The sequence below is a fragment of the Myxine glutinosa genome, chromosome 2 (assembly GCF_964187855.1).
Source record: "Myxine glutinosa chromosome 2, kmMyxGlut1.1, whole genome shotgun sequence".
NCBI classification, from domain to species: Eukaryota; Metazoa; Chordata; class Myxini; order Myxiniformes; family Myxinidae; genus Myxine; species Myxine glutinosa.
The window spans coordinates 226,095,214-226,117,881 of NC_136262.1; the positions used below are offsets into that span (position 1 = coordinate 226,095,214).

A 22,668-nucleotide genomic window follows, 5' to 3' on the forward strand; every position below is an offset into this window, starting at 1 on the left:
GAGTATAATGGTGATATACACTACTCACAATAAGTTAGGGATATTGTGGGAGTGAGTTTTTTTTTTTTTTTTTTTTTTTGTAGAGGTTCGGGTATTGAAATCAAGAATGCTGTGCTTTGTCACACTCATTAATAACCATAGAATTAGGACCAACAACTTTTTAAAACATAATACACAAAATCAACCACACCGAAGCACCTGCTAATATCCCTAACTTATTGTGAGTAGTGTATGCATGGACATTGGACAGTTTGTGAAAATGCCGTGATTATATATTGTATGGTATGGAGGGGTGGGTTGTGTTTGCTACTGAGGTTATGCAAACGTGTGCTGCACGAATTTTTAATTTTCCAAAATGGAAGCAAATATAAAAATAAATGGTTCACCCAGCGATAAGAAGAATAGTGTATATTTTGTTTTAAGGTGTGTATTCCACTATCAAAGTATTGTGTTGGAAACTAATTGAATTTAGTGCTTCTTTATTCGCTAAAATATTTGTTCGCGATTTAGCCATCATGATGGTATAGTTCGCGTTAGTTCATAGCGATTTTTTTGGTTTCAGCATTATTAGTATTATTTATTTTATAAATGAATTGTCCATTTTTAGCTCACCTTGAACATAGTTCAGGTAAGGTATTAGCATCACGCGCCGTTTATGGTTCCATTCGGGTCTGAAAGTGTTGTTTGGCGGAAGAGAGAAACACGTGAGGAACGCGATCTCAATACGTATGACGCAGTCGCGTTATTTGTTCAATGAAAATACATTACAAATGTGACTGGGACGTAAAAAAACGGACAATAAAACATTAAAACGTGACGTATGACGCAGACGCGTTATTTGGTCAATGCAAAAAAAAAATACGTGACTGGCTTTATTGGAAAGACGTAAGAAATTTTTTGGCGGTATTTTAAAACTTGATATAAAATAGTTTTTGTGCGTAAATGTGTGTAACAAATATTTATATGACAAGCACATAGATGAGGAGATGAAGAGAGGAAATATGACATTGAAACGGAATTGGTGCGTTTTAGCCATATTGCGATTTCGAGGCCAAGATGGCGCCCAATGTGAATGTGTCATGTCCGTTTGTCGTTCTCCCGTCCATTCTACATCCCATTTATTCGTGGTTCTCCTTGTAACTTAGCCTTTGGCTGTGTCTGTACATCGAAAGCAATCTTTCTTCCGTACATGTTTTTTTTTTTGCCAGCAACCCATTCTCCTCACATTCTTGCGTTTCTGTTTCGGTTTTAACAACCTCTCAATCAGTCAATGTTCTCGTCGTGTGCTTTGATGCTTTAATCTCCACGGAAGCTGTTTCACTTCGCTTAAACGTCGATTCAGGTGAAATTTTGATTAACTGATGATACATATTTATTGATGTACATGTCGTTACATTAACAATGCGTTTGTTATTTGTCCTTTGAGAAGCGATTTCCTTCGATGTCATCGTCACGTTGCCTTCAGGAGCTGTTGTCATAGTAACGGGAAGAACGTACAGGTGTAGAATGGCAGCGCTGCTGCTTGCGAATGACTGCAAATCTCTGTTCCATCACACCACCTCGTATTGCACCACAGTAACTGTACCTGTATAATCATTTCTTTCACCTGCCGAGCGGTCTGCAATCTCGTCATTGGTGGTCCTGGGAGGGGAATGCATTTGATGCTTGGCTTTCAACATGCACTGCAAATTGTTACCTCCGCCACCAAAGGTGGATGGAGGTTATGTTTTCACCCCTGTCTGTCCGTTTGTCTGTGTCTCCGTTTGTGAAAAAAATATCTCAAAACGTTGTGGACGGGTTTGGACTAAATTTGGCAGAAAGGTAGCGTATGTGACACCGACGAAATGATTAAATTTTGGTGAAGATCTGGATTCGGATCCGGCTACTAGAATTTTTAAAGTGATTTTTCACCATTGGGAGATGGGGCCAAAAACTATACACAGCGGGATATCTCAAAAAGTTGTGGACGGATTTGGACGAAGCTTTGTGGACCGGTTGTGGGTGTGACGAGCACGAATCGATTCAGTTTTGGTGAAGATCTGAATATGGATTCGGATATGAGAATTATTAAATTTTATGTGATTCTTCACCATTGAGTATTAAAAAATAATAATAACCACCTTTAGAGGCCATTTTTCCCCGCAAAGCGGGGGTTGGCCTTTTTCGGGGACCGTGGTTGTTGTTTTTTGGTCCCCTTTTTGAAGCAATGTTTTACGGCCGGATGCCCTTCCTGCCGCCAACCCTTTTTGTCGCCTTTTACTACGAGCAGGGAATTACCAGTGAACTGGTACTCAATTAGCCGACCTCGGAAGGATGACAGGCTGAGTCAACCCCCCTGGCGTTAATTCAGCGATCGACCGGGATTCGAACCCAGGATCCTGGGATCCTAAGCTGGCACCCTAGCCGCTAGCCCAACACCAGGAATTCTTCACCATTGAGTGATCGGGCTAAATTCAACATTTAGCAGGATATCTGAAAAAGTTATGGACGGATTTGGACGAACTTGGTGGACAGGTTGTGTGTGTGACCAGGACTATTCACTTCAATTTTGGTGAAGATCCGGATCCAGATCCGGCTGGTTCAATTTTATAAGTGATTCTTCACCATTGAGTGATAGGGCTAAAATCAACATATAGCAGGATATCTCAAAAAGTTATGGATGGATTTGGACGAACTTGGTGGACAGGTTGTGTGTGTAATAACCACATTTAGAGGCCATTTTTCCCCGCAAAGCGGGGGTTGGCCTTTTTCGGGAACCGTGGTTGTTGTTGTTTTTTTTGGTCCCCTTTTTGAAGCAATGTTTTACGGCCGGATGCCCTTCCTGACGCCAACCCTTTTTGCCGCCTTTAACGACAAACAGGTTGTGTGTGTGACCAGGACTATTCACTTCAATTTTGGTGAAGATCCGGATCCAGATCCGGCTAGTAGAATTTTATAAGTAATTCTTCACCATTGAGTGATAGGGCTAAAATCAACATGTAGCAGGATATCTCAAAACGTTATGGAAGGATTTGGACGAAACTTGGTGGACAGGTTCGGTGTGTGACCAGGACTAATTGCTTCAATTTTGGTGAAGATCCGGATCCAGATCCGGCTAGTAGAATTTTTTAAATGAATCTTCACCATTGGGAGATCGTGCCAAAAACGATACATGGCAGGATATCTTAAAGTTGTGGACGGATGATTTTGATTAAATGTGATTCTGTATTGTGATTTTCTGGTCTACTCTTAGGATACAAAACGTAAACTGTTCCCCTGGCGGAGGTATGCTCTCTACTGAGTGCGTTCTGGTTTGAATGTGTATTTCATCAAATGCGAAGGGATGTCAACGTGCAATACGTCGGTGTAGTAGCGAAGTGCGTATTCGACATTTTTTGATCACCGCTCGGTCATTTGGGTGCTGCGAGGTGAGCATTAAATTAGTGGAGCAACACAAGTGGAAACTCGAAAAATATCAAATAAATGAATATTTGTTCAATTGAAAAGGTGACGCAGTGGTGAGAAAATGTGCATGGGTGGAATTATCGATCATAGATTGATTATTTATTTATTTTGATGCCATTTGATTTGACTGCAAGTCGATGCCCCTTTTTCAGTTTCTTCATCGAGTGATTCCGTTCCATTAAAAATTTGCTTCTGTAGACAGGACATCACATCATGCGTTCCGTCCTTCGGGTGGACATTTAAGCCGCGTGTTCCATACACTCACTGCAGGCAAGCCGACAGACGTTAGTCTTTCACGAAGAGTAGGTGAATTCGCCGACATCCTGAACAAATTTAAACTACCTGCCTTGACCACCCCAGGAAAGGCAAACGCAAACCATGCAGTATAATCCTTGCTCTGGAGCCGCTTGGACAGCACCGAACCTGCCTACGAGCAGACCGGCAGATCAAAAATTTGGACAAATTGATGGATTTGAATGAGTGGTTGAAGCATTCTCATTGCACGAGTCACGGCACATGGAATCTAAAGCCCAGTTGACCTTTGCAATCGCGTGCTATTTCCCGTCGTCCATTGGACCTTTTTTGCCGTGCCAAATGAGCCGAGCCGTCGTACCAGCTTAGTCTCATAAACATTTTTTCCTTTTATACTTTTCAACTTTCAAAGTAGAGACACTTGTGTTTCCCATTCATGAGCTAGAGGTATTATATTATTGCAAAAATAAGCCTAATTATTATAAACTACACAATTAAATTTGCAAGTATTCCCAACATGGCAGCTGCTCACATAATATTTACACAATTCACCATTGTCAACATACAGTACAGTACAGTACACCACTTTTACATTTTACTCCAATGCAGCATGTATGCAGACAGATACGTTTAGTCATTCTTTCTAAACATAACTATTTCTATCATCTCACAGTAGGTTGATTGAGATTTAAATGCACATCATGAAGCTTGCTTTTATCCCATGTTTATAGCACTGCACCTGCTTGCCATTCAAAGCAGCAGGTAATGCACCATGTGACATATCTATCTGAGACTACAATTAGCATTACATGTTTTTTGCGAAATGTACACAGGTTTGAACAATGTTCTGATTATCTTGTGTAAGCTTTATTACGGTGGACAGTGTTTGTGTTTTTACCCCTGTGGGTCTCTTTGTCTGTGAACTAGATATCTCAACGAGTTGTGCACTGATTCGGAAGAAACTTGTCGGACAGGTTGTTGGGTGTGCAACAAGGACGAATTGATTCGATTTTGGTGAAGGACCGAATCCGGACATGAGAATTTTTCATTTTTTAAGTGATTCTTCACCATTGACAGATGGGGACAAAACTATATATACTATATAGCATGATATCTCAAAGTTGTGGGTGAGTTATGACAAAGCTAGGTGTATGAGTTGTTTTGGTGACAGGAACTAGCTGATTAGATTTTGTTTCAGGTCTGGATCAAGATCTACCTTATCAGTGGGAAATAAATCGTGGACTAATCAGCCTGGCAGAGGTATGCACTCTCCTGAGTGCTGTCCTATTTTATTTTTGGTTTTCATCGATCTAAGACGGAGTTTTATACATCAATTGTGTGCAGTTCAGAGACGTCAATCTTTTGCATGAATTTCAAGGACATATATAAGGTACACAATCAAGAAGTGCATATATGCTGCAGGATATATGGGATATATGGGATATAAAGCTGGGTTCCCAGCAACATGAACCATAATTTCAGAAGTGAACGCTAAACGAGCCAACACACAAATTGATGTCAATGCAATTTAATTTTGAAGGAAGTTTCGTTGAATTTTTATTTACTTTTTATTTTGGTCTTTATTGCAATTTCATTTATTGCTATTTCAGATGGAAGACCATCAGAGTGGAGAAGGACACAAGCAATTTGGGGACAGACAAGATGCTGGAGGTAAAACAGATTGGTTGCAAACTTTGCTGTTCATCTTCTGTGATATTTCCAAATGAATGCTTCTTGTTTTTTTTATTTGTCAACAATTTTGTCTCTCCAAAACAACTCTTATGAGCATGTATAATTAAATAATTTGGGCAGTGATTTTCTTCAGCTTGAAAAGTAGTACCTTCCTTTAATGCCATATAAATTGGCTGCATAATTTATTAAGTGTCCCCCTATAGGATATGTCATGAAGCCTGCTTTTATTGCTGAAACCATAACCCTGAACTGAGGTACTATCTGGGCTGACATACAGTGCCCTTCATAAGTATTGGGACACTGAAGCCAAATTTATTATTGCTATATATTCAAGAAATTTGGATTTGAGATCAAGAGATGAATATGAGGCAAGAGTACAGAAGATCAGCTTTAATTTCTCAGTGGACAAGATGGATATCCAGCAAAATTTTTGGGAGGGGTGGCAGGTGGTTCACTAGGTGTAGAAAATATCATGATTTTAGATTAGGGATGATTTGAAATGGTGGCGAAGAGCTGTCTTGAAGACCTGGAGGGAAGAATGAGATTGAAGAGAGAATGGAAGGTGGCTCCACAGGTGGGGAAAAAGAGGAATAAATGAGTCGAGATTAGCAGTGGTTCTGGATTTGGATAGTTTCATAAGGAGTTTCTGGTGGACCGCGTGCATCCTCCAGATACTTGAGGGGGACAACACACGGAGTGGGAATAGGGTGCAAGTCTTGACAAGATGTTGTTTCTGGCTCGCTAGAGAATAGACACACTTGTTGCGAGCTTTGTTAATGATCTGAGGGTGTCTGCAGTTGGATTTGCCTTCAAGAAGGAGAATGCAAGTTATTTTTTAAGTAACTGCCTCACCACAGGACTCAGAGTACCGAGAGTGGGAGGATGGGTAAGAGAATTGAAGATGAGATGGGATGAATCTGTGCAGAAGAGAGAGAGCAGGTTTCTGTGGAAGAATTCCCAAGCTGAATCGATATCGGTATCAGTGCTTCTGTAGACAGTCGTGGCCAAAAATATTGGCACCCATGCACTTTTTTGCAAATAATACACCATTTCTTCCAGAAAATTGTTGAAATTATAAAATGTTTTGATATCCACATATGTATTTCTTTGGTTTGCAGTGGAACAAAACAAAAAAGCTGAAAAAAAAAATACTAAATCTTAGCTTATTCCACACAGAAATCCTAAAATAGCCCAGACAATATTATTGGCACTTTTAATAAGTTGTTGGAAATAATTAGGTTTCAAGCAGGTGAATCTCCTTTACTTTGGAATTGAACTCACCTGTGGTGAGTTGCAGGTGCCGGCAATATAAAAATCGCTCATTCAACCAGTTTGAATAGTGAAAAGGAGTCATTCTGCTATTTTGTGTCACTGTGTGTACCGCAATGAGCATGGAGAAAAGAAAGAAAACCAGAGAATTGTCTGAGGAGGTCAGACACAAGATTGTAGCCAAGCATGGACATTGGACAATCTCAAAGCTACAAGTCCATCTCCAGAGACCTTGATGTCCCTGTGTCCATCGCATGCAATGTTATCAGCAAGTTTAAGGCCCATTGTCCTGTAGCCAACCTCACTGGACGTGGTCACAAGAGAGAACTTGATCGAAGATTGCAGCGAAGGATTGCTTGGATGGTGGAGAAAGCACCTCAATCAACAGCCAACAAGATTCAAGCTGACCTTCAGATACAAGGTGCGACAGTTTCAACTCGCACCATCCATCACTAACTCGATGAAAGGGGGTTCTATGGTGGGAGACCCAGTAGGACCCCACTGTTACGAAAGCCCGACTGGAGTTTGCCAAAACACACCTGAACAAACCAAACTCCTTCTGGGAGAATGTCCTGTGGACAGATGAGACCAAATTAGAGTTTTTTGGAAAAGCACATCATCTCTATGTTTACAGATAACAAAATGAAGCCTTCAAAGAAAAGAACACCTTCCCTACAGTCGAACATGGAGGAGGTTCAGTGATGTTTTGGGGTTGATGTGCTGCCTCTGGCACTTGGTGCCTTGAATGTGTGCATGTCATCAGGAAATCAAGAGATTACCAAGGCATTTTGGAGCACAATGTTCAACCCAGTGTCAGAAAGCGGGGTCTCTGTTGAAGGTCATTGGTCTTGCAGGACAATGACCCCAAATACACTTCAAAAAGCACCCAGGAATGGTTCAAGACAAAATGCTGGACTGTTCTGAAGTGGCCAGCAATGAGTTTAGATCTAAATCCCATTGAACACCTGTGGGGAGATCTGAAAACAGCAGTTGGGAGAAGGCACCCTTCAAATCTGGGAGAACTGGAGCAGTTTGCACAAGAAGAGTAGACCAAACTGCCAGTAGAGAGGTGCAGGAAGCTCATTCATGTCTATAGGAAACGCTTGACCGTGCAGTTATTTTGTCCAAAGACTGTGCTACCAAATATTAAGTCGAGTGTACCGATAATTTTCTCAATGCCAAAGGTTCTGTAATATTAACAGTAAAATAAAGAATTGTGGAGACCAAATATTTTTCTCAATTTCAACTTATGTTTAGAGAAAATTGTGAGTTATTTGAAAAAAGTGCAGGGGTGCCAATATTTTTGGCCACAGCTGTAGGAGACAAGTTCAGGACAAGTCCTGAAACAAAATCTAATCAAATTTTGTGTAAAGCTTGGCGATTCCCAAGTGGAAACGATCCGCAAGATTCAACACCGTTCATTCCATTATGAAGGAGGATTTGGGCTTCAGGAGAATCTCAGCGAAGTTCGTACCAAAGCTGCTAACGATTGAGCAGAAGCAACTCCGTTTGGAGATCGCACAGGACATGCTGGAGACTGTGAACAGCGATCCCAGCTTCCTCAACACAGTGATCACTGGCGATGAGTCCTGGGTTTATGGGTACGACCCAGAAACCAAGTTGCAGTCATCACAATGGAAGCATCCAACATCCCCGAGGCCAAAAAAAGTTGTTACACAAAGTTACACAAAATTTGATGCAGTGGCGTTGTTCAAGTTTTTCCGTCATTTTGTCAAAAACGAAAATCCGACGGCGCTCACTTACATGTCCTCACTCATCGGCGGTCTGCCGTCGAATGACAGTTTCTGCAGGTGGGAAAAAATTCACGTGTGCGCATTACGATCGCCTACATACGTGCACCAATCAACGCCTCCCTAGCTTCTTTTTTTTTTACGCACGAAAAATAAAGGTCGGATACTTTTTGAACACACTATATATATATATATATATATATATATATATATATATATATATATATATATATATATATATATATATATATATATATATATATATATTGTTACAGACGCGGTGGTGGATGTTAGTTTACCGAGCGGTTTGGTATGACCACGTCTGCACAGTTTACCCGATTATGCTCGAACGTTGACTAGTCGCGCTACGCTAGATCAATGAAGGAAAAGGACACAACGGCTGGATTCAAATGACACGACACCAAGGGTTCAGTTCTCAAGACCTCCGGAGGAGGTTATATTCGTTCGGAAGGTTAGATTACAACTACAAGAGGGACAGCATAGAAAGACAAGCACTTAGACACACTCTTATATTAACCCCAACAGACGACAGATAAACGGGACAAAACTGACTCACACGGGGATTGATGGCAAGGAAAGGCAGGATCGATGGCTCCAGGTGCACCTGGGCTCAGGGCAGAATCGACCCGGTTCGGTCCGGTCCAAAGATGCGGGGAGGTATCGTCGCGCTGGGGGTGGCGGTGGCTTCCTCTGCTCTCCGTAGTTCAGGCGCATCTGACCTCACATCCGGTAAGTCGCCGCGTATATCCGGCGGGGAGTGACACGCCCTCGGCTCGTTAGCTCCGCCCCAGATGGAATCGGCACGTTGCTTCTCATTGGGTGCGTGCGGGGGGGTTACCGGCTCCACCCTTGACGAGGGGCTGACAAGGAGCCCCTTCGTGGTAACCCCGTCGGAGCGCATGGTCATGGCGGCTAACCGAGCCGGTGTGAGGACGCACACTCCCCCCCGCGCGCCGTTGTTGTAGTTGTTGTTGTTGTTTCATGGGGAAGATGGGAGGAGGTAAGGGAAGGTCCTAAACTCACTACTGGTGCCATATAATCACATTCTGGTGCAACGAAGAGTCAGAATTAATGGAAACGAGTCCTTAACTGACATAGACTAAGAATAACTAGCAAGATGTCCGAAAGTTGTCTACGTGAGATGCGGTGGACCTGGGCACGACATTTAATGGGGGAAAAAGGGGAAGGTCGGTTCTACAGAGTGTTGTTTACAGACAATGGGACTAGGGAATGGGGGATTGGGGATAGTTGGGGAGTATTGGGGAAATAGGGGAATATTTACAGCGGATATGGAGGCCAAATTCCATATTCGCAACATTGCACCCTTCTCTACCCTCGGGGCGTCCCGACCCGATAAATTTTTACCTATTTTAGTGTGGCACGCAGATGTAGTTCCCTCTACTATTAACTCTACCCTGAGTGCGACAGTTTTACAGATATTCACAAATGAGTAAATATGTCCCCCTGCGACGTTGCACCCTTCTCCTCTCAGAAACACACCCACAGGATAACCGAATTGCGGAAAGAATTCGCAAACTAAACATACAGCCGGTAGGGAGCATTATTTACACAAGACTACGCTGATATTTACACTACGATCCAGGACCTGTTTTTGGAGTGACACATGCAGATGTTATGCATAGAGAGAGCACGCATGCCAGCATCGATACACCAACCCACGAGTGCTCTGTGGCCTACGGCCTTTAATAATGTGCAGAGCACCCCTTCCAAGCATCAAAAGCACCACCCCATCACACAGTCAGCACCATCCGGTGCACCAATAAAATGTTGAGTGATCATTGTGTGGTGTCGCAGCCGGCCGAGGTTCTGCCGCTGGTCTTGCCTTCGTGTGGTGCACTTGGCCTTCTTACTTCTTTCAAAAATAAAGAAAGGCGCCAACCGCGTCCATTTCTTTATTGTGGCCTTCAGGGGTGTCAACTATAAGTGGTTCACCTGTATGGCATAGGTGCCACGTTGACCCACAGGTCCATCCACGGGTGGTGCTCGGCCGCATAAGAACCGCGGTCCATGGTGGGTGGCCACAAACATTGCGGTCCATATGGTGTATCGATCCAGGCAGCAAACAGCGAAAGTGCAGGCCCACAACTGTGAAGCCAGCACCTCTCTCTCCTCTCTCTCTACCCCAAAGCCAGATCCTCGGAGGTGGGAGACAAAAGAAGCAGACAAGTGAGTAAGGTGGTAAGGGCGCAAAAGTGCACGCAACACAAGGTAATGCACACTAGGGGCACATGGGAACCAGGTGAGACAGGTACGTTCCTACCGTACGCTCCCCCCCCCCCCCCCCCACCAGGTAACCTACATGGCCCCTCCCTTACCCCTTACTGTATCCACAAAACACAACACTACCCATAAACATCTATTTTACTAATCAACAAACGTCCCTACTGTCTTCCCCGTTCCTCCCATAAACCAAATTCGTCTTCTCTCCCTCCTAACCAATCAAATTTGCCATTTTCAACTTTCATCAAAATTTGCCATCTCCAACTCAACATCATAATTTGCCATCACCAATTCATCATCAGTCCCTCCTCAGGAGGGAGAGATGGAATCACCCCAATGTCTCATCCACGTCGTGATGCGTCTCACCAATCCACACAGCAATTCTCATTTCCTGCACCAAAACAAAGAAAACACAGGTGTGGAGTCATCATCATCACCACAGGTAAGTGGCTGCGTATGGTGCGACAGGTTCATCACTCCTAACTATTTCCTAAATGACTTTAACAACTTTACATTACCCGGGGTCTTTCTCCTGCCAAACCATTGGCCCTCTTACACTATGGGTTCTAAAAACCAATGCCCATTGACCAAACTGTGGTGCTTTTCAATTTGGGGTCTCACTCCCCCGATTCATCTCCCGGTGCCCTCGCACAATTTCTGGGCTGTGGCGTGTACCTCTCCCAGCGGGTCTACCCACCTGCACACCTCCACCACTGCAGTTGCCTCTGAGCTTACCTGCTCCTTACCCTAACCTAACTACCTGGGGAAGGCCCTCTGGCGCTGGGCTACCCGATCCACACCCGGGATCCTCAGGCACCCACTCACAACTACCGGCTCCCAGAGCCCACCTGCGGCCTCACCTGGCCGACATCCTCACAGTGGTGGAGTGCCCAACCAACTACACACACTAACAGGCTACACGCCCAGCCATTTCCACGACACTAATGCACCCATTCACAACACCATTCTGCAACCGCACCACAGATGCCAATATCCAACCACAATTTACCTATACCCTCTACCTAACACTTACACTACCCGCCCCGGGTACTCGTGAAAGGGGTCCACTCTTCCCCCATCCACTCCTTCGCACCATGCACACCACTCCGTACCACTTACTCCAACTCTCTCCACACACCTGTACTTGCACACCTGTGCTCTCACTCTTGGTGCCGCCTGCACCCTTCTCTCCCCAAGCGCATTCGCGCTGATCCACACACTCACTACTCATACACTGCTCCACACACCTGTCCAGTTGCACACCTGTGCAATCACACCTGTTCAATTCTCACACACACGGCATCATCTCAGCTAACTACTCCCTTCTAAAACTTGCGCTTCCCAGTCGTCCCTTTAAACTATTGCGCTCCCACGTCATTATCATCCACACTAATCTACCTGCATCCCCACTACAGGTATCAGTCACTAACTAAACTTAACGTCACCTAATGTCATCTCTTCTAGGGCCCTATCAATATAACCTAACCCACCCGGGCTAGTTTTCACTGCCATACACCCCATAATCTATTGCTCCTTTGCCCCACCTTCTGTGAGGGATGGTGGATTTGCCATCCCACCACATCGGGGGTCTCTCACTACCAATTTTGCACATCAAATTTCAACAAATCAAAAATTTGCCAATCACTACCCATCATCTGCCAATCATTACTGCCAATCCTTTGCCAATCATCAAATTTTGTTTTTCTCTAATTTTGGGTCCAAAACACTAACCTCATCACCCAGTCTACTCACTAATACCTCTCGGTGCGCCAATTCCTGTCCAAAGCCCGGCTTCGTAAAGCCAAGCCATGAATGCGGGTTGTTCTGTGCCAGCGGCTGGATGCGTCCGGCACTCGGTGCAGGGACGGGGGCTTACCCGGGCCGAGATCCCACGCACCATCTCGGCGTGGAGCCATCCAATGTCCCGATCTCGACCTGCCGGACTGCCTCAACAAAAAGTGGTCGCCATGACGACCCTTTCTATCGGGCTGCCCGCTCCGCCTAGTGGAGCACGGACGCGGCCGTTCAAAGCGAGGCCCAGCACGCACCGAGGGCCCGATTCGGCTATAAGTCGTTCTAAACTCTACCCCGTCTAACGTCGATGCTTCACCTGGACGCTTACACCCCGCAGCCCGTTCCTTGCTCACACATCCAGCCGTTCCCATGCTACCTTTCCTTACACACCCAGGTACACCCATTCCACTCACAGCCTTGGTCACACACCTGACCACCGAACACTTTGGCACACATTCGTTGGTAGCACACCTCACCAACACACCTCTTCGCGCCCCCTCCTCTGTCACCTCCTCTGTGACAATCACAGGTGTGCTCTCATTCGCACACCCAACCACGTGCCTCACCACCAACTCCAGCGTGCATTCCCACTCACGCTCTACCATTCCAGGTGTGCATCCTCCATCCCAGGTGTACATCCTCGCTCACCTGTCACAACCAACTCACTCTCCTTGTCACTCTCACTACTCTCACCTCCATTCTTGACAGCGCACTCACCCTTACTCTTGACAGCGCACTCTTTCCTCATGCACCTGTCCGTCACACACCTTTCTCGCGCACACTCTCCCGTCACACCCTCTGTAACACTTACCACACCGCGCTTCCATGTGCCCCCTCGCACACGCGCTACGACCGACTCACTCTCGCCAGCATCCTCACTCCTTGGCACGCACTTTTTCCTCACACACCCCAGAGTCGGACTTTCTCGCACACCTCCTTTTTCGCACACCAGACCTGTCGCACACTTCACCAACGGCCTCTCACGAACACCCGGGTCTATCTCGACCCCCAAGCTTATTAAATCCCCTGGCGCATCATACGCACGACCATATTGGTCACCACTTACACCGGGTCCTCTTCCTCTTCACTTCTCCTCCATCACCTGCGAATCCCTCATCCGGTTAATGAGCACATCATCACGATCCAAACACAGACTTTGGACCAATTCTTTTATCTCCTCTTTTATCTCTTTGTTATCCCCTCTCCGTCGCTTCTTAATTTCGCTCATCCCTTCTTCCACTTCTTCTAGTTTCTGCTTCACCTCTTTTATTCCCCGGTACGTCTCCTCAAGCTCGTCCTCTAAGGCTACCTTGACCGTTTCCATGTGCGTCCTCACTTGCCGGTCCTTCGTCTCCATTACCTCTACCACCTCGTCCAACCTCGCTGTCAGTCCCTCACGTACCATCTGACATTCCCTCTTCGTCGCTATTAAGTCGTCTTTTAGTTCTTTCTGTGTCGCTTTTAAACCTCCTATTACCGCTGTGTTCTTTTGAACCTGCTCCACTAACTCCGTCTGTCCCACCGTCAGCTGCTCCACCTCCTGCGTCAGGTCCTCTATGCCCCCTTGTAACTTTACAGTCCCCTTTCTCACCTCCTTCTCCATGTGCTCCTTACAGTGCCTCACCTCCTCGCGCACTCCTCCGACCTCCTCACTCACACCTCTTCTGATCTCCTCTCCCATCACTTGCATCTCCTGCCCAGATGCCACCCTCATCTGCTCCATTTCCTCCCTGTGAGCATCCAGTTTGGTTTCTACCCCCATTCTGACCCCCTCTATCTGCTGCCCCATTTGGTTAACTTCCCTTTCCGCTTGGTCCCTCATGTCCCTCAATTTGCCTTCCATCCTGTTTTCTAACCCCTCTAACCCATTTTTCACTCCCTCTATCTGATTCTCCTGGGCAGCCATTCTATTTTCTACCCCCTCTAACCCCTTTTGCATCCCTTCCATTTGATTCTCTTGAGCGGCCATTCTGTTTTCTACCCCCATTAACCCCCTTTTCACCTCTTTTATCCCGTTGTCTAACCCCTCAAATTTGTCGTCTAACTTCCCAAATTTCTTGTCTAAACCCTTAAAATTATTGTCTAACCCCTCTCCGGTACCCCTCGCTTCGTCCCTCATTACCCCCATTTCGTTTCCCATTACCCCCAATTGCTCATTCTGAGCCTCCATCCGGTTCCCCATTACCCCCATTTGGTTTCCCAACCGCTCACTATCAGCCCTCATTCCCACCATTTGTTCCATAAGGGCCCTCATTTGCAGGAGGAAAAGGTTCGAATCCACCAGGGGCGCTGCCACGGTCGCGGGCGCGGTGACCAGCGAGGCGCCATTTTGTGCGTCTGCTACCCTCGCTGCTTCGCTCTCCTCACGTCCCTCAATTTGGTCCTGGACCGACCCTGCCTCACTCTCCACTACCGGACCCCAGCCGACTTGGTCTGCCATAGCGCGACTTTCAAAATTCGGGTTTTTATTTCCGTATAACAAAATCAAATTTCGCCGTTATAATTTCGTCGAGCGCAGTAAACGCGCTCCGGATCGATTCTACCTCCCAAAGTTTGGGCCTAACAAATTTAGTCCCGGGTCCGAATTCCACTCCTCGACACCAATTGTTACAGACGCGGTGGTGGATGTTAGTTTACCGAGCGGTTTGGTATGACCACGTCTGCACAGTTTACCCGATTATGCTCGAACGTTGACTAGTCGCGCTACGCTAGATCAATGAAGGAAAAGGACACAACGGCTGGATTCAAATGACACGACACCAAGGGTTCAGTTCTCAAGACCTCCGGAGGAGGTTATATTCGTTCGGAAGGTTAGATTACAACTACAAGAGGGACAGCATAGAAAGACAAGCACTTAGACACACTCTTATATTAACCCCAACAGACGACAGATAAACGGGACAAAACTGACTCACACGGGGATTGATGGCAAGGAAAGGCAGGATCGATGGCTCCAGGTGCACCTGGGCTCAGGGCAGAATCGACCCGGTTCGGTCCGGTCCAAAGATGCGGGGAGGTATCGTCGCGCTGGGGGTGGCGGTGGCTTCCTCTGCTCTCCGTAGTTCAGGCGCATCTGACCTCACATCCGGTAAGTCGCCGCGTATATCCGGCGGGGAGTGACACGCCCTCGGCTCGTTAGCTCCGCCCCAGATGGAATCGGCACGTTGCTTCTCATTGGGTGCGTGCGGGGGGGTTACCGGCTCCACCCTTGACGAGGGGCTGACAAGGAGCCCCTTCGTGGTAACCCCGTCGGAGCGCATGGTCATGGCGGCTAACCGAGCCGGTGTGAGGACGCACACTCCCCCCCGCGCGCCGTTGTTGTAGTTGTTGTTGTTGTTTCATGGGGAAGATGGGAGGAGGTAAGGGAAGGTCCTAAACTCACTACTGGTGCCATATAATCACATTCTGGTGCAACGAAGAGTCAGAATTAATGGAAACGAGTCCTTAACTGACATAGACTAAGAATAACTAGCAAGATGTCCGAAAGTTGTCTACGTGAGATGCGGTGGACCTGGGCACGACATTTAATGGGGGAAAAAGGGGAAGGTCGGTTCTACAGAGTGTTGTTTACAGACAATGGGACTAGGGAATGGGGGATTGGGGATAGTTGGGGAGTATTGGGGAAATAGGGGAATATTTACAAGCGGATATGGAGGCCAAATTCCATATTCGCAACAATATATATATATATATACACACACTAGCAGAAGTACCCGGCATTGCCGGGCGGGGGAGGGTAGGGGGAAGGGAAGGGGAGGGGAGGGGAACGGGGGGAGAGCGAGCCCCTTGGTAAAGCGAGCGATTATTTTTTTGTTCATAGCGTTTCATAGCGTTCATAGCGTTTCATAGCGTCATAGCGATTTTTTTTGTCATAGTGTCATAGCGTTCATATCGTTCATAGCGTTTCATAGCGTCATAGCGATTTTTTTTTTTCCATAGCATCATATCGTTCATAGCGGTCATAGCTTCAAAGCGTCATAGCGTCATATCGTTCATAGCGTCATCGCGTACATAGCGTTTCATAGTGTCATAGCGATTTTTTTTTTCATAGCGTCATATCATTCATAGCGGTCATAGCTTCATAGCGTTTCATAGCGTCACAGCGTCATAGCGTTCATAGCGTCATCGTGTTCATAGCGTTTCATAGCGTCATAGCGATTTTTTTTTTCATAGCGTCATAGCGTTCGTAGCGTCATAGCGTCATCACGTGATCGCTCTGAGCGAATCAGCGCCCACCTGCTCTGATTCCGTTGATTCCGTGCGCTGAAATGCGCTGAGGTAAATATGAATAAAAAATATGGATCGTCAAATATTTTGAGTTCGGCCATGTTCGTCCCAGGCTCAATGGCCATGTCTATGCCAAATATCAAGCACGTAAGCCTCTCCGTTTAGGAGTCTATCGGTAACATTACACACACACACACACACACACACACACACACACACACACACACACACACACACACACACACTGTGTTTTATCTATCTATAATTCCATTAATCTCTGTGTGTATGTGTGTATGTGTGTTTGTATGTGTGTATGTTTGTCTGTGACCGCTGTTTCTCGACAACTACCGGTCCGATATACTTGAAACTTGCCAGGTATATTGCTGGGGACCCGAGGATGTGCCTTTTCAAGGTTTGAAATTAATCGGACAAGTAGTTACCGAGCTATGGCGATTTCTTTACCAAACACCGCAAGCCGTTCGCTTTGGACCAAACCATTTCATGTAAATAGAGGGGGGGGGGGGTTCTGTGGTCGTTGCGAATGGACCAAACCATTCATGTAAATAGAGGGGGGGGGGGTTCTGTGGTCGTTACTGCCACGTGGTTTCAAAGTTTTTTTTTGTTGTTGTTGTTTGCACGCATGTTTTTTTGCACCCACGTACGGGCACGCCCTAGGATGTTTACACACACACACCCCTACACAAATTATTATTATTATTTTTTTTTGGCAAGGAACGGGCACCCACGTACGGGCACGTCCTAGCTTATATATAGTACGGGCATGCCCTAGTATATATAGATTGCAGGAGGAGGTGGTGGTCGACTCCAAGGGATCTGAGTGATATATCGTATTGTAGGAGGGGGTGGTGTTCGATTCCAAGGGATCTGGGTGATATTTAGTATTGTAGGAGGAGGTGGTGGTCGATTCCAAGGTATCTGAGTGATATATAGTATTGTAGGAGGGGGTGGTGGTCGATTCCAAGGGATCTGAGTGATATATAGTATTGTAGGAGGGGGTGGTGGTCGATTCCAAGGGATCTGGGTGATATTTAGTATTGCAGGAGGAGGTGGTGGTCGATTCCAAGGGATCTGAGTGATATATAGTATTGTAGGAGGAGGTGGTGGTCGATTCCAAGGGATCTGGGTGATATTTAGTATTGCAGGAGGGGGGGGTGGTGGTCGATTCCAAGGGATCTGGGTGATATTTAGTATTGCAGGAGGAGGTGGTGGTCGATTCCAAGGGATCTGAGTGATGTATAGTATTGTAGGAGGAGGTGGTGGTTGATTCCAAGGGATCTGAGTGATATATAGTATTGTAGGAGGGGGTGGTGGTCGATTCCAAGGTATCTGGGTGATATTTAGTATTGCAGGAGGAGGTGCTGGTCGATTCCAAGGGATCTGAGTGATATATAGTATTGTAGGAGGAGGTGGTGGTCGATTCCAAGGGATCTGGGTGATATTTAGTATTGCAGGAGGAGGTGGTGGTCGATTCCAAGGGATCTGAGTGATATATAGTATTGTAGGAGGAGGTGGTGGTCGATTCCAAGGGATCTGAGTGATATATAGTATTGTAGGAGGAGGTGGTGGTCGATTCCAAGGGATCTGGGTGATATTTAGTATTGCAGGAGGAGGTGGTGGTCGATTCCAAGGGATCTGGGTGATATTTAGTATTGTAGGAGGGGGTGGTGGTCGATTCCAAGGGATCTGGGTGATATTTAGTATTGCAGGAGGAGGTGGTGGTCGATTCCAAGGGATCTGGGTGATATTTAGTATTGTAGGAGGGGGTGGTGGTCGATTGTGAGGGATCTGAGTGATATTTAGTATTGTAGAAGGGGGTGGTGGTCGATTGTGAGGGATCTGAGTGATATTTAGTATTGTAGGAGGTGGTGGTGGTCGATTGTGAGGGATCTGAGTGATATTTAGTATTGCAGGAGGAGGTGGTGGTGGTCGATTGTGAGGGATCTGAGTGATATTTAGTATTGCAGGAGGAGGAGGAGGTGGTGGTCGATTCCAAGGGATCTGGGTGATATTTAGTATTGTAGGAGGGGGTGGTGGTCGATTGTGAGGGATCTGAGTGATATTTAGTATTGCAGGAGGAGGTGGTGGTGGTCGATTGTGAGGGATCTGAGTGATATCTATAGATAGTTGCGCGGCAAGGAACATCACGTGATCGCTCTGAGTCTGAGCGATCGATTGCAACTCTGCGTCCTGTCGTGGGCGTGGCCAACGTGGCCTCATGCTCCCAGGTGATTGGCTAACTCGAGCTCGAGAGAGCCATAATGCACTACGTTATGGCAAAAAATATGAATCTAAAGATGAAAGGGAAAAAAAACCTATGTGGTGTGAATGGCAATGTTCGTCACTTAAATGTGAAAAAAGGCAATTGCTTTTCGCTCAGAAATACGTGCGAACACGTAACTGAGTTAATGGCGGCAGGGAACATCACGTGATCGCTCTGAGCGAATCAGCGCGCTGCTCTGCGACCGGTCAGATTCCGGTCATAATATTTCGCGCTGAGATAAAAATATGGTAAATGCATATTATGAAATAAGTTTTTAGGTCAGCCATGTTCGTCCCAGGCTCAATGGCCATGTCTGTGCCAAATATCAAGTACGTGAGCCTCTCCGTTTAGGAGTCTATCGGTAACATTACATACACACACACACACACGCACACACAAACTGTGTTTTATATATACTAGGGCATGCCCGTACTATATATATATCTAAAATTATATCCCCCCCCTCTATTTACATGAAATGGTTTGGTCCATTCGCAAAGCCAAAGCGAACGGCTTGCGAGTACGGTGACAATCCCCCCCCTCTATTTACATGAAATGGTTTGGTCCATTCGCAAAGCCAAAGCGAACGGCTTGCGAGTACGGTGACAATCCCCCCCCCCCCCTCTATTTACATGGAATGGTTTGGTCCAAAGCGAAAAGGCACATCCTCGGGTCCCCAGCAATATACCTGGCAAGTTTCAAGTATATCGGACCCGTGGTTGTCGAGAAACAGCGGTCACAGACAAACGACACACACACATACACACACACACACATACACACACATACACACAGAGATTACTGGAATTATAGATACTAGGGCATTGCCCGTACTATATCTATATCTAAAATTATATCCCCCCCCTCTATTTACATGAAATGGTTTGGTCCAAAGCGAACGGCTTGCGAGTACGGTGACAATCCCCCCCCTCTATTTACATGCAATGGTTTGGTCCAAAGCGAACGGCTTCCGGAGTTTGGTAAAGAAATCGCCATCGCGTGCACAAACGCGCAGGAAAGCGAATGTAGCGCAAATTCGGTTTTATTAGTTTTAAAACATAGTTTAACGCCAACATAGTTTGCAAACGTGAAATAAATGAATACGCTCTCAAATGTGCCATCCGAGGCAGAGTGTGTCCGCCACGTTCGGCACACGCGATAGTTCGCTGCTCTCTGATTGGTTGAATCGTTTTTTGGACATAGCTCGGTAAGTAATTGTCCGATTAATATGAAACCTTGAAAAGGCACATCCTCGGGTCCCCAGCAATATACCTGGCAAGTTAAAAGTATATCGGACCCGTGGTTGTCGAGAAACAGCGGTCACAGACAAACAGACGTACAAACGTACAGAGATTACTGGAATTATAGATACTAGGGCATGCCCGTACTATATATATATCTAAAATTATATCCCCCCCCCCTCTATTTACATGAAATGGTTTGGTCCAAAGCGAACGGCCTGCGAGTACGGTGACAATCCCCCCCCTCTATTTACATGAAATGGTTTGGTCCAAAGCGAACGGCTTGCGAGTACGGTGACAATCCCCCCCCTCTATTTACATGAAATGGTTTGGTCCAAAGTGAACGGCTTGCGAGTACGGTGACAATCCCCCCCCTCTATTTACATGCAATGGTTTTGTCCAAAGCGAACGGCTTGCGGAGTTTGGTAAAGAAATCGCCATAGCTCGGTAACTACTTGTCCGATTAATATGAAACCTTGAAAAGGCACATCCTCGGGTCCCCAGCAATATACCTGGCAAGTTTGAAGTATATCGGACCCGTGGTTGTCGAGAAACAGCGGTCACAGACAAACACACAGACACACACACAGACACACAGAGATTACTGGAATTATATATACTAGGGCATTGCCCGTACGTGGGTGCCCGTTCCGTGGCCAAAAAAAAAAAAAAACGCTACCCGTACGCTCTACCCCGCCCGTACGCCCGTAAACAAAAAAAGCAACGCTCTTCGCTTCCGCCCTTCGCTCTGACTGAATTGGGAGAAATAATGCGCATAAGAAATCGAATTACGTACCGTAATGGCGGTCAGCTCGTAACGCGCTCAGCTCCGCTCGTCTCACATCGGCCACGCCTACGCAACAGAGCGTTCTGTGATTGGCTGCCGGAAGATAAGTCGTCACTGTCCGGAAGTTCGCAAATCGCAGTTAGGATGAATCGTTTTAATTTAATCGCAGTTTGAATTCGTTTTAAAACATAGTTTAACGGCAACATAGTTGAAAAGCCTTGCCTTGCTGCAAACAGCTGCTGCAAACAACAACAACATGGAAGGCTGCACTGTCCGGAAGTTGGCATATCGCAGTTACGATTATTTTAGTGTTAATGGCCAATTATTCAATTAGCGCCAACGTATTTTGGCTGTTTGCAATTTAATCGCAAGGAAAGTAGAAAGAGAAGAGGGAAAAAAAGAAAAGCCTTGCATTAACGCATTAACGCTTGCATTGCATTAACGGTTCGGCACACGTGATAGCTCGCTGCTCTCTGATTGGTTGAAGCGTTTTTTGGACATAGCTCGGTAGGTACTTGTCCGATTAATTACAAACCTTGAAAAGGCACATCCTCGGTCCCCAGCAATATACCTGGCAAGTTTCAAGTATATCGGACCCGTGGTTGTCGAGAAACAGCGGTCACAGACACACAGACAGACACACAGAGATTGCTGGCATTATAGATAGATATATATATATATATCTTATATATAAAGCAGGAGTGTGTGTGTGTGTGTGTGTGTGTGTGTGTGTGTGTGTGTGTGTGTGTGTGTGTGTGTGTGTGTGTGTGTGTGTGTCGTGTGTGTGTGTGTGTGTGTGTGTGTGTGTGTGTGTGTGTGTGTGTGTGTGTGTGTGTGTCTGGATGTCCGCTTATAACTCAAGAACTACACATCGGAGAAAAGTTTAGACACAGATTCGGAATCAGCATAAAATCCTGGTGGTTATAGGCTACGTTTTATTTTAATATCAATGGTTTAAAAAACCGTGCCAGCTGCAATTCCATGGTGTAGTTTGTGGCGGCGCTATTGCCCCTTTCCGATCCCGCGGTTGCGCGTACGTACAGTATACTGTACGTACATATTTATATATTTTCAATGTGCTTTTATTGTATTTTAAATTGTTTTTTAGCTTCTTTATTGTTAATTTATGTACTATTGTATTTATTTTAAATATATTTTTAAGGAAAACAAATGTTTTCACGTCCGTAGGAGTGACGTAAAGTCGCACATAATGACAAAATGCGCGCCATTTTTTCGCGCCAAGAACGAATAAACGGTAGTTGAGATTTTATTCGAATTCGAATTCCATTAAATTTCAACTGTTGGAAACAATAATTATTTCAACTGTTGGAAATTGAAATAATTATTGTTTCCAACAGTTGAAATTTAATGGCATTCGAATTCAAATAAAATCTCAACTAAAAAAAAAAAACGGCGCGTTTTAAAATTATGACGTCATCAGCGTATTTCAGAACGTTAATTTTTCAACTTAATATTCGGAATCAGTACGTCCCAGAGCAACTACAGCACACCTTAAATGTTTAAAAAACCTTCGGGTTTTAAAATTACGACCGCATCAGCGTATTTCGTAACATTAATTTTTCAATTTTGCCGACAATGACTTCCGACTTCCGGGTTCGGAATGCGGGACCAATGCTATTTGACAGGGAATAAAAAATAAATGCGACA

General features: G+C 45.7%; 1 protein-coding gene across 6 annotated transcripts in view; it reads left to right on the forward strand.

The window, feature by feature from the left end:
* Positions 1-1,034: 1,034 nt before the first annotated feature.
* Positions 1,035-22,668, forward strand: part of LOC137420770 (zinc finger MYM-type protein 3-like) — a 126,536-nt gene continuing 104,902 nt past the window's right edge. For 4 of the 6 annotated variants that reach the window (XR_013622481.1, XM_078772301.1, XM_078772303.1 and 1 more), the window contains exons 1-2: positions 1,035-1,342; positions 5,307-5,367. Coding sequence is in view for 5 of the 6 variants with exons in the window: in XM_078772301.1 (XP_078628427.1) it covers positions 5,307-5,367 (61 nt within the window). In the remaining variant the exon portion in view is untranslated. Of the gene's footprint in view, positions 1,343-4,894; positions 4,957-5,306; positions 5,368-22,668 lie in introns of all 6 variants that reach the window. The other 2 variants (XM_078772302.1, XM_078772305.1) reach the window with 2 other exon arrangements.